General features: G+C 47.0%; 2 protein-coding genes across 3 annotated transcripts; both read left to right on the top strand.

The window, feature by feature from the left end:
- The first annotated feature begins 946 nt into the window (after positions 1 to 946).
- H257_12948 lies at positions 947 to 2,669 on the top strand. 2 transcript variants are annotated; one of them, XM_009840351.1, is made up of 2 exons: positions 947 to 1,450; positions 1,514 to 2,626. In XM_009840351.1, the coding sequence occupies exons 1-2, from the start codon at positions 1,025 to 1,027 to the stop codon at positions 2,624 to 2,626; spliced, it is 1,539 nt and encodes a 512-aa protein (XP_009838653.1). In that variant the 5' UTR covers positions 947 to 1,024. The 2 variants fall into 2 exon arrangements, with proteins under 2 accessions (XP_009838653.1, XP_009838652.1); XM_009840350.1 differs by having other exon boundaries at positions 976 to 1,534; positions 1,577 to 2,669.
- Positions 2,670 to 2,774: 105 nt separating this feature from the next.
- Positions 2,775 to 9,025, top strand: H257_12947 (calcium-transporting P-type ATPase, PMR1-type). Its single transcript, XM_009840349.1, has 6 exons — positions 2,775 to 3,268; positions 3,380 to 3,514; positions 3,977 to 4,355; positions 5,539 to 5,858; positions 6,819 to 7,503; positions 7,998 to 9,025. Exons 1-6 carry the CDS (start codon positions 2,825 to 2,827, stop codon positions 8,882 to 8,884), a joined length of 2,850 nt encoding a protein of 949 aa, XP_009838651.1. The 5' UTR covers positions 2,775 to 2,824; the 3' UTR covers positions 8,885 to 9,025.
- Positions 9,026 to 12,263: the final 3,238 nt, after the last annotated feature.

Here is a 12,263-nt window from a genome sequence, read left to right as displayed (position 1 = left end):
TGCAGGTTTCAAAGTACAGTAACGTTACGTCCAGCCACATAGTGCTTGCTATATATTAACAGGAATCTCACACATCAGCGTTTGATGGCATTATTAATAACGTAAACAATCAATTTAAGACGCATCTGAGGAAGGCGGCTGGGGAGAACTTCCAAAGCTCCCCGCTCATTCAACATTTTCGACCTCTGAAACTTGGAGATTGTAGCTGAATTAATGGGGAACAACCTCATATCAATTATATTGGGTTTCGATGTATTTCCAATGACTAAATCAACAAAAACCAAGCAAGTTTGATCTCATTTTAACAATCAATTTAGGACGCATATTTATATCTTGAATAATGTATACCACTTTGCATATAAATTGTGTGGTTAGGTTATTTCGCCTCGTTTCATTGGCTCAAGGAAATTTCACGTCTTTTCATTGGCTCATGTACATTTTGTCTTAAATTGATTGAAGCTCTTAAATTGATTGTTTACGTTAGGGTGATTTTGCAAATGACAATACTGGTAGTATTATTATCAGATCAGTACTGTACAATCGTTTGGATGCATCAATTGTTCGAGTCAAAATAAGCGTTCTTCAAACGGTGTTTGGTTATTTCAAAAACAAACAGTTTCCTTGTCGACAGGTTGTCGTCATACAGTAGGCCACACAATACCAGTAACGTTACCTTCACAAACTAAGCTTAATGAGCAACACTGGGACGTCAGGGTTTGGTCAATTTTGATTGTGTACACGTCATGAAGTAAGCATGATGAAGCTGTGCTATTAATATTAGTTATTGATATCGTCCTTACTTTTGCCCACCGTCGCAGCTGGAGTGGTTTTGTGGTCAAATTGTATATCCTCGACGGTTGTATGGCATACATCGTTCAAGTGACGACCGCCATATACACGTTTTTTTGGATGCATTTAGTCCACTGTTTTACAATATATTGCCTGAATCACCCGAGGATTCCCTCATATAAGTACCTCGTGCAACTTGACCAGCAAACGACGACAATGAACATCGCGTGTCGTCATGGAGTTGCGGCATGTCTTATACAACCCATTCCTCATTTTGCACCACCACGTGATGAAGGGAGTTGATGCCTGCGTGCTCGCGCTGGTCCTTTGCCTCGGGCTTGCGAAAGGTGACACCTCAATCAACAAAATCCGAGCTGTCCAAGATGCATCGGCGTCCATGTTCCGAACTGAACATGATCGTTTCTTGAAGACCAAGAACGCCACAGTCGTCACGAACGCACTCACCACGGTGGCCCCGGTCGTAACCACCAGGTCAATCAAGGAAGTGTCACCTGTGACCACCAAGGCTACCATCAAAGCCACGACCTACCCCGCCACCAACAAGCCCACCAAAAAGCCAGCAAAGAAAAGTGGCAAGCAGGGTAAGAAGGATGCAAGGAACGGCAACAAACCCGTCAAGACTGACAAAAAAACCGTCAAAGCTAACCAGACGGCTGTCAAAGCTGCCGCGAAGCCCGTCAAAGCTGGTAACAAGGCTGCCAAGGCTAACCAGACGGCTGTCAAAGCTGACACGAAGCCAATCAAGGGTAATAAGAAGTCCACCAAGGCTAACACGAAGCCCGTCAAAGCTGGGAAGAAGCCCATCAGGACTAACAAGAAGCCCCTCAAGGCTAACAAGAAGCCCGTGAAAGTTGGGAAGAAGCCCGTCAAGGCCAACAAGAAGCCCGTTAAAGCTGGGAAGAAGCCCATCAAGGCCAACAAGAAGCCCGTTAAAGCTGGGAAGAAGCCCATCAAGGCCAACAAGAAGCCCGCTAAAGCTGGGAAGAAGCCCGTTAAAGCTGGGAAGAAGCCCATCAAGGCCAACAAGGAGCCTATCAAGGCTAACAAGAAGCCCGTGAAGGTTGGAAAGAAGCCCGTCAAAGCTGGGAAGGAGACCACCAAGAAAACTTCAACGACTGAGAAGCCAACACCACGCAAGACGGCTGCATTGACAACTGCCCCTGTGACGACCAAAGCCTCTGTATCTACTACTTTGCCTCCGACCACCAAGGCCACCACTAAAAAGCCGACAAAAAAGACTACCAAGAAGCCAGTCGATAAGTCTTTGAAGATGCCCGTGAAGGCAGGGAAGGAATCCGTCAAGAAGTCTGTGAAGGCGGGCAAGAAGGTCTCCAAGTCTGGCAAGAAGTATGTGAAGTCAGCCAGTATTGCTAACAACAAGTCTCGCCGCAGCGGCGGCTACAGACCTCGTCGTTATGACAACAGACCGTCCAAAGCGGGCAAGAAGTCTGTGAAGGCGGGCAAGGAGCTCTCCAAGTCGGGCAAGAAGTCAGCTAACAACAAGACTCGCCGCAGCCGCGGCTACAGACCTCGTCGGTATGACAACAGACCGTCCAAAGCGGGCAAGAAGCTCTCCAAGTCTGGCAAGGAGTCTGCGAGGTCAGGTAACAAGCCTAAGCGCGACAGTAAAGTGAAACGTGGGGACAAGCCTCGCCGCAACATGCCTCGTCGGACTGCCTACAAACCTCGTCGCAATAAGCCTAGTCGTTCTGCCAAGAAGCCCAAGAAGGGTGGCAAGAGCGTGGGGCGCCAAGCGGACTCTCCCTTTGACGCGGCCAAGCTCGCCGCTGAAGTGGCGTCGGATGCTACCCCTTAAGCTGTTTATGTAGTGAATAATTCCAAATCGTTTGGTTGTTCGAGCTTGTTGTCGCCTCTGGATTGGCTACAATCGTTAAATTATAGCCAATCCACGACTAGAATAAGATTCCAGGACCTCGTATTTAAATATCAAGGGAATTGTATACGCATTATTCTCGTTTTAATTAAACATTTCGACAGAACCGACATAACACACATGTCGAGCCTTGTCGTGACAATCGCCGATGGCGGCAGCGGTGACGGCGGCACCTCGACGCCTTCGACTACGCCGGCGTCACGATCTTGCCAAGATGTGGCGAAGGAACTCGATGTAGATGTCTCCCAAGGTCTCAGCATCGCACAGATCAGCGACCGACAGAAGCAGTATGGGCGCAATGTCCTGGAGAACGACGAGCCGGAATCTCTTGTCATGAAGTTCCTCGATCAGTTCAAGAACCCACTCAATCTACTTCTCGTCGCATCTGGTGGCGTATCTGTCCTCATGGGTCATGTGGACGACGCCATTTCGATCGTCGTCGCACTCACCATTGTCGTCACGGTCGCGTTCGTCCAAGAGTACCGTAGCGAAAAGACGCTGGACGCTCTCAAGGAGCTTGTACCACCCCGCGCGCGGGCCGTTCGGGATGGACAAACGTGCGAGGTACAACAGTTCTTTCGCCATCTCCTTCGTCGACCTTCCTCGTCCTCCATGCATGACCCCTTTCTCGTCCGTCGTTCTCACCGATCCGTGACTCCATCATCCCGTTATTAGATCGACGCGGCAGACCTCGTTCCTGGGGACGTCGTGCTCTTGTCCACGGGGGATCGCATCCCCGCCGACGCGCGACTTGTCGAAGCCATCGACCTCGACGTCGACGAATCCAGCTTAACCGGGGAAACCCATGTGGTATGTGGCGACGGTATCCGGCATTTCTTTTTGTAAAAAAAAGTTTTATTCGTCTATTTTTTGTTTGTTCCCTTTACCATGATATCCCCATCGCATGACTCTGACACACGTTTGTAGATATATATATATATACAAACTATATATATATATATATTATATATATGTATATTTACATGACCCATCGCATCCTTGTATGATAGTCCTTTTAGCCTAAATTTTGGATTTTTGTGGTGAATATCGCCAAATCTATCGATCGATTATTCTTTGTACTGACATTTTGTATGTAAAAACGTGTGTCGTGATTGGTATATCACACACTAATTGTCGTCACACACACACTAATTCATATTTGTCTGTGATTTCCTGCAATGTGATTGCAGCCATTATTCTACTGCCGATGATTCTTTCTTCTGTCCATGTATTTGGTTTAGAATACACATAACATAACTGTTTGTGTTACAGGTGACCAAGCACACCAAGTCGATACATTCAGCGCACTTGCATCCGATTGCCGAGCGCAAAAACTTGGTGTACATGGGAACGCTGGTGCGCGGCGGCCGCGGCAAGGCCATCGTGTACAGCACTGGTCGCCACACCGAGTTTGGCCTGGTCTTTGAGGTCGTGGACAACGTCGAGGAGCGCAAGACGCCGCTGCAGGTGCGCATGGACGCGCTGGCCAATCAGCTGAGCGCCGTGTCGCTTGGGGTGATCGGGGTTATTGTGCTCGTGGGGGTGATCCAGGGCCAGCCCCTGTTTAAAATGCTGCAAATTGGCGTCAGTTTGGCCGTGGCTGCCATCCCCGAAGGCCTACCGATTTGCGTTACGGTTACGCTGGCATTGGGTACGGAAACGTGTTTGTGTCCATGGGTTTCTTGGCTATATATGACTGACGTCGCGCATTATGTATGGTGGGAATACATTCATTCATTCGGTATATACATACACTTTTCATCGTAGTATTCGCGTGGTTTGGTCTTGGATGGTGATACTAGAAAATTTGTGATTGGCTGAATATACTTGTTCAAGAGCCAATCAGATCCAGTCGAAATTGAAGCAGCCAATGGCGTCGTTTCGTGATTCAATTCCGTGGCGAGATTCTTCGATACGATGGGGTCTGGAAATTTGAACCGAATCCATCATATATATATATGAATTTGATGATGTGCATGTGGAGATTTGTTCAGATTTCATTACCTAATATATACATTTGTTCAACGTTACGCCTGTATATATATATGTATATATATATATATATATATATACAGGCGTAACGTTGAACAAATGTATATATATATATAAACATGATGCATAAATGGGGTCTATGGCACATTCTGTATAGTTGTTGTTCATATGGAAGAATTACCATCGTTTTTGACCAAATATTTGAAATCTACCGAATATATATGTCGTACCTTTGCCGTATGTCACGTAATATATATGGTTTTGTGTGCAGATTTACCAACTCCATCGATCGATACTTGTTTTGTGTATGTAAACATATGTCCAGTAGTGGGGTTGATCTCATCACACTCTATTTCGAGTGTTGATTGGAATTCATGTTTGTACTACCGTCTATTCTATTTCTGTACTACCGTGTTTGGCGTACGTTTTTGGAGTTACATTTGAAGAATATTTATTTAAATATTCGAATTGTATCAGTGATTCGAGATTGATTGTATTGAATTTTAGAATTATATTTCCATGTCGCTCAGGTTTCATCACAACATATAGTTTTACTTCAACATATAGTTTTACTTCAACTTTGGTTGACCTTTTGGGCTGATTCTTTGCCAACTCTATCGAATATCCATCCATCCTGTGTACTGACTTTTGTATGCAACCATCGTCCAGTGTCCCAGTCTAAGTATTCGATGTGTTTTGCATAGATATATCATTTGATTGGGTCGTTCATTCATGTGTGTTGGGTTTTGATTGGTCCACACAGTATTTGCCAAGTCGAATATGATCGACTTGGCAAAATATACCATAACATCAACGCTAACGACCACCCCAAACAACTGTAGGCGTCATGCGCATGGCCAAACGCCATGCGATTTTGAAAAAGCTGCCGGCCGTCGAAGCCTTGGGGTGCACCAACATCCTATGTGTGGACAAGACGGGCACACTCACAACCAACCAGATGGCCGTGGTCGAAGTGTTTCTGCCTGGCTTGGGGGCCACGCCCGTCGCCCTCGCGCCGTCGTCACCAATGTCGTCACCATCCCTCAAAGCCACGTTCAGTCCCATCTTTCTCAGCGGTGTGCTGTGCAGCAATGCTGAGATTGTGGACGGAGACATCGTCGGCCAAGCGACCGAAGGCGCGATCGTCCTCGCCGCCAGCCACGTACGTATGCAGCTACCGTAGCTCGTCTTTACGCTTGATGTATCTGGTCATTTATTACTTACTACTTCTCTCTCTCTCTCTCATCGTTACATAAAAATATATATATTATTATATATATGTCCTTATTTATGTAGAAATTGTCATTTATTACTTCGGTCACTTATTACTTACTACTTCTCTCTTTCTCTCTCTCATCGTTACATAAATATATATAACTATAGATAAGGCCTTGAATTTCGACCTTGAATTGCTACATAAATAATGACATATATATAACATAATACCATATATATGTAATAATACATATATATAACATAATAATATATATGTAATAATGACATATATATAACATAATAATATATATGTCATTATTTATGTAGCAATTCAAGGTCGAAATTCAAGGCCTTATCTATAGTTTATTATATAAATATCTATGTGTATTTAGTCATGTATATAGAAACACATGGAATATCTATCTCATCGAGTGCAATTGTTGTTTTTCCAAATCTTAACGATATCTCCCAAGACTGCTTGTGTTTGGTTCGTTGTTGGGCGTGGTGCAACCAACCTATACTTTTATCGCAGATATATATATATATCTTTAGAACGGCCTACACAATGGATTATTCCTGGTTACATATACATATATCTTTAGAAAGGGCTACACAATGTTGTTTATATTATGAACGCCATATCTCTCATCGAAAGACACTACTTATTCAACTAACTATTATATAATATTGTTGATTCGATCTTGTATTGTCCTTTTCACCGCAATTTGGGCACTTTATTGGAGAAATCGATATTCGAAGCACAATTGTATACAATGTATACTGTACGAAAATTGAATTGAAATAGACAAAGCCTTGTCATTGGTTGAAATGTATGATTGAAGCAATTTCATTGGCTAGTCGATTGTCTGCCGCTATTCGATGATTCAACTACTAATATTGTTGTTAGGTTGGCGTGGGCGACGCCACTTCGCTGCGGCACCAGTACCCCCGTGTGCACGAAATCCCATTCAATTCCGACGCCAAGTTCATGGCAGTGCAAGTGTCGACTCCGCTAGGAACGACCGAGTGGCACATCAAGGGGATGCTCGAGGCCGTGCTGCCCCGATGTGCCACGTACCAGGACGCATCCTTCCACAAACATCCCCTGCTGGTTCCGGACGCCGACTTGATCGCGCAGACGGCGCGGACGATGGCGCGGCGGGGGCTGCGCATCCTGGCTCTGGCCACGGGGTCGACATCCGTCGAGTCCAACATGATCTTTCTTGGGCTCGTGGGCATCTCCGACCCGCCTCGCCCGGGGGTGCTGCAAACGATCCACCAGTTGGACGCATGTGGCGTGACCACTGTCATGCTCACGGGCGACGCACTGGACACGGCGAGCGCGATCGCGGCCCAAGTGGGAATCCTCGTCGACCCCATCTCATCGTCAGACGACGTCACAGAATCGGCGTTGTTGTTGTTTGGTGGTCGTGGTACTGGCGTGTGCTCGGGGCAGGAATTGGATGCGATGACCGACGCCCAAATCTGCGACAAGGTGCTCACCACACGCGTGTTTTACCGCACGTGCCCCACGCACAAGCTCAAGATCGTGCGCGCGTTTCAAGCGCACGGGTCGCAAGTCGCCATGACTGGTACACATACCTGTGACAACGTGCTCTTTGGATTCGATATGTGACAACGTGCTCTTTGGATTCGATATATTGGGCACTGGTACATACCTGTGACAACGTGCTCTTTGGATTCAATATATTGCTGGGGTTGATACTATCTTCTTTTCTGGGATGACTCTTTGTGTGGTATTATTGTCCGTTTGTTTACCCAAAAATTTGGCCTTTTTTTCGTGCTAAATTGCCGAATAATCTATCAAGAATCGATTCGTCTTTGTTCTGAATTTGGTGTGTTCTGTGACAACGTTGGTTGTTTCACACTAATTGAAGTTACACACGAATTTGACTTTGTGGATGGTTGGGTTGCTGCAATCTGATTGGCTCAATTCTTCTATCCATTCTGTGGTTGTGTCGATTCATTCATGTCAGTGAATCGAATAAATACAGTACAATAACATGTATATGCGATCGATGGTGTACTAGTTAGTATATGCTTGATGCGTGTCATGTCATCTTAGGAGACGGCGTAAACGATGCGCCGGCGCTCAAAGCCGCCGACATTGGCATCGCCATGGGCACCACGGGCACGGACGTGTCCAAGGAAGCCTCCGACATGATTTTACTCGACGACAACTTGACCACCATCCTGCACGCGATGGCCGAAGCCAAGGGCATCTACCACAACATCACGCGCTTTTTGCGATTTCAACTCAGTACGTCTGTGGCGGCGTTGAGTCTGGTGGCGCTATCGACGCTGTTCGACCTGCCGAATCCTCTCAATGCGATGCAGATCTTGTGGATCAACATCATCATGGATGGCCCGCCGGCGCAGTCGCTGGGCGTTGAGCCCGTGGACGCCGACGTGATGCGCGAAGGGCCCCGCGCTGCCGACGTCCCAATCATCACGCGGGACATGCTCAAGCGCGTCGTCGTGTCGGCCTTGTTGATTGTATCGGGCACTCTGTTTGTGTTTGTGAACGAACTCGACGACGACTGGCAAGTCACCAAGCGCGACCGCACCATGTCGTTTACGACATTTGTGCTGTTTGACATGTTTAACGCGCTGAGCTGCCGCCACGAATCCAAATCGATTGTCTTCTCGGTGGGGGTAGGGTCCAATAAAGCGTTTTGTGTGGCTGTGGGCGCGTCGGTGGTGGGCCAGCTCATGGTCATCTACGTGCCGTTTCTTCAAGCGACGTTTCAAACAGAAGCGTTGAGTATGGCAGACTTGGCGTATATGACGGCGATTGCGTCCAGTGTGTTTATCGTCGACGAAGTCCGCAAATGGTGGGAAAAGCAGCAGTATTCCGTCATACTTGGGCGATGGACGACGACGAAGACAGGCGGCGGCGGCCAACGAAAGAAGAAGCACTCCAAGGTCTGCGACGACGTTGAGACAGTGTAGTAGAGGCCACCAAACGAGTACAGTACAGTAGTACTAGTAGTAGTACTATATACGAGGAGCTACTACGTAGTAGTAGTAGTACTATATAACCCCACGAAAAAGAGCAAGAATAATTCGACAGTATATATATATATATACTCGACTATTGGTTCTGTACAGTGTACTTGTACTGTCGTAACGTTACTATAGTACTACGTAGTAACGAGATTGGATTTCGAGACCCCGTTCACAATCGAATCGCCCCCATTGGTCAATCTGAAATTACTTGTCGTTGATTGGCTACTGGAAAGACATGAGCGGAGTTTGATTATAAAGACTCCAAATGTGCTGATTGGGCTATGTATATAAATAACTACTGTACATAATATTGATGTTGTGAAAGCTATGGTGAAATATCTGGCATATATAGATAGGTACTGTATCCCAGAGAGGTCACGTAAGTACCCGAACGAGCTTCAGGTACCGCTTCCCACGGCACTGCAGTTGACAGGACACATCGGAACAAGCCCCCCTCTTGCATGTCGAAATCATAGCTCCACCATCGAACCCTCCAACGACTACGTACAGTAGTAACCTTAACAATAATAATATTATCCTACATCCCATCGCAAATCAACACATCCGATTGCAATGAAGGCACGACACCATCCATTCAAATAGTTACCAATCTCGCCTTGAACATTGTCCTTCTTTTCGCACACATCGAACTAATCATGTTGCCCTCCATGGTATTGTTCGGTTACATGCAGTAGCTAGCTCCTAGTTCCTCTACACTACATGTATGTCGGGGTTCTGCATAATATATATGAGGTGTGTTCTTCTTTACTGTTTATTAGTTGCCCTCATGCGCGTTGCAGGTACGTACAGTATCCCCGTAGTAGGTGCAGGGGTGACGGCGGTGGGTTGAGGCTTCATTCATAGTGAGGTTGGATTCAGAGGTCACGTTTGATAGGTTCAGGGCGACGGGGATGGGCCAGTGCGACCACCCAACATGATCAACTTCAATCGTCCCAAAACTCAAGGCAACAATTCTCCTGGTATATTCGGCGTAAAATAAACTTCCACCAAATCCTATGATGTTACTATTAATTAATAGTAACGTTACCGAATTAATTGCACGTACGGTTGACACACGTTAAGTACGGACAAGACGAACGCTGTCGATTGCGTGAGATTAGTGAATGTCTCGGCCAAATCTTCGTGCCACAGTGTCGACATTGGCCAAGTGAGCATCAACGATGGGGCTAACAACGCGTAGAACGCGAGTTGGCCCCATAGCTCCTCCCAGCTCACCAGGCGAACATGTAGCTTGATCAGAAGCCATTCCTCCTCATCACGTTGTACCGTCAATGCAAAGCAGTCCCCACGGGTTGATTGGTGATCGATTTTCTGGCCAATTCTGTGAAAGGCTGCAGGGATATGGTTTGTAATTACGTTTTAAGCCTTTCTCGTCAAATTTTCAGACGCGACTGAACGGTTCTCAAACTATCTGAACATTTCCTATACTGTAGTTTTTGCCATGTTTGTTCTGGGCTCGCATAGACCCTTCCAGCTGGGGGGGGATATGGTAACAACGTTAGGGACTTTGTGCAAAGTATCGTGGATTCCCATCGGAAACCAATGTAGTGCTGTAGCGGAAGGCAACATCGAAACGTGGTCGTGTGGCTGTAAACATATTGCTAATAATATACTCACAACTTATAGATGGACGTCGACCGACCTCCATTTTGCCATTCACAGTGAGTACGGAGTCCACTTGATGGGAAGTCTGACATTCATTCTTTCCGTCTACTAGTGGTATTAATAGTACCAGTATTCTTGTCGGACGCGCTGACCACCTCTGACTGTTTGCACTACAAATATCGCCACGGAGCTTGGGCCCAGCCTACTGGAAGTATAACACGAAACAGTTTTAATCGGAAGTTTGGATACGAAACGTCATAGTGCAGATTTACTGTTAGTTACCTTCAAGTTTAGCAAGTGAATTGGTTTATACAGTGCGAACGACGTGCATTTCTAACCTTTCAAACGATCGATTGATCACGTTTTGGGGTTTCATGGAATTTTGATTTTCACTGTCATAAACCAATTCCAAACAAAGTTCCCCATGGAACGGTGCAATTGATAGTGTACATACTAGTAAGTACTACGTAGGAGTATTTTATCATGACAACATGAATGTAAGCACAAAGGTCGCTCGATGCTGATGATAATAACAACTGACTGAGAATGATATTTTCCTTGTGCTTTTACTATTAGTACAGTATAGGGGAAACGATAACGTTACTTACTATAGTACTACTAGTATACTAGTACTATAGTACTTCGAATAAGTATTGATTACAGTTAATTTCACACGCAGGTAATTTTTTATCCAATGTGGAGGAACAATAGGTTCAGCACACCTTAACAACCGATCGGTACTCACGAAGTGATACGCCAGTACGTGGTGGTCGAGCCATTCATAATTCAATTACTAGTACACCATACGAAAACGAACTATGGTGTCCATCAGCAAAACTCTCATAGGATTGCTTATACTTGCTTCGGCGCATGTAGCCACTCCCCAACGACCAACCACCACTCCACCAAGAACACCTGCACCTACTCCGGCCCCAACACCTCGACCAACTCCTGCGCCTACTCCAGCGCCAACACAGCCACCTACTCCTGGTACTACTCCACCAAGGACACCTGCACCTACTTCGGCACCAACTCCTGTACCAACACCTGCACCAACTCCTCCAAGGACACCTGCACCTACTTCGGCACCAACTCCTGTACCAACACCTGCACCAACTCCTCCAAGGACTCCTGCACCTACTTCGGCACCAACCCCTTTGCCAACACCTGCACCAACACCTGCAACAACTTCGCCCCTAACCCCAGTACCAACACCAGCGCCTACTCCTTCGCCAACTTCACCAACAACCCCTTCCCCTACTCCTGCACAAACGCCAGCTCCCACTCCAGAGCCAACACCAGCTCCCACTCCCGAGCCGACTCCAGCTCCCACTCCTGAGCCAACTCCAACTCCTACCCCTCAACCTACCCCTGCACCTACGCCAGCTCCCACTCCCGAACCGACTCCCGCTCCTACCCCTGAACCCACCCCAGCACCTACGCCAACTCCTACCCCTGCACCTACCCCTGCACCTACGCCATCTCCCACTCCTGAGCCGACTCCCGCTCCTACCCCTGAATCCACCCCAGCACCTACGCCAGCTCCTACCCCTGCACCTACGCCATCTCCCACTCCTGAGTCGACTCCCGCTCCTACCCCTGAACCTACCCCTGCACCAACACCAGCTCCCACTCCCGAGCCAACGCCAGCTCCCACTCCTGAGCCAACTCCCGCTCCTACCCCTGAACCTACCCC

Source organism: Aphanomyces astaci (genome assembly GCF_000520075.1).
Source record: "Aphanomyces astaci strain APO3 unplaced genomic scaffold supercont1.44, whole genome shotgun sequence".
Classification (NCBI taxonomy): Eukaryota; Oomycota; class Saprolegniomycetes; order Saprolegniales; family Verrucalvaceae; genus Aphanomyces; species Aphanomyces astaci.
The sequence above is the reverse complement of the archived record's forward strand: the minus strand, read 5'-3'. Positions and strand labels throughout refer to the sequence as shown.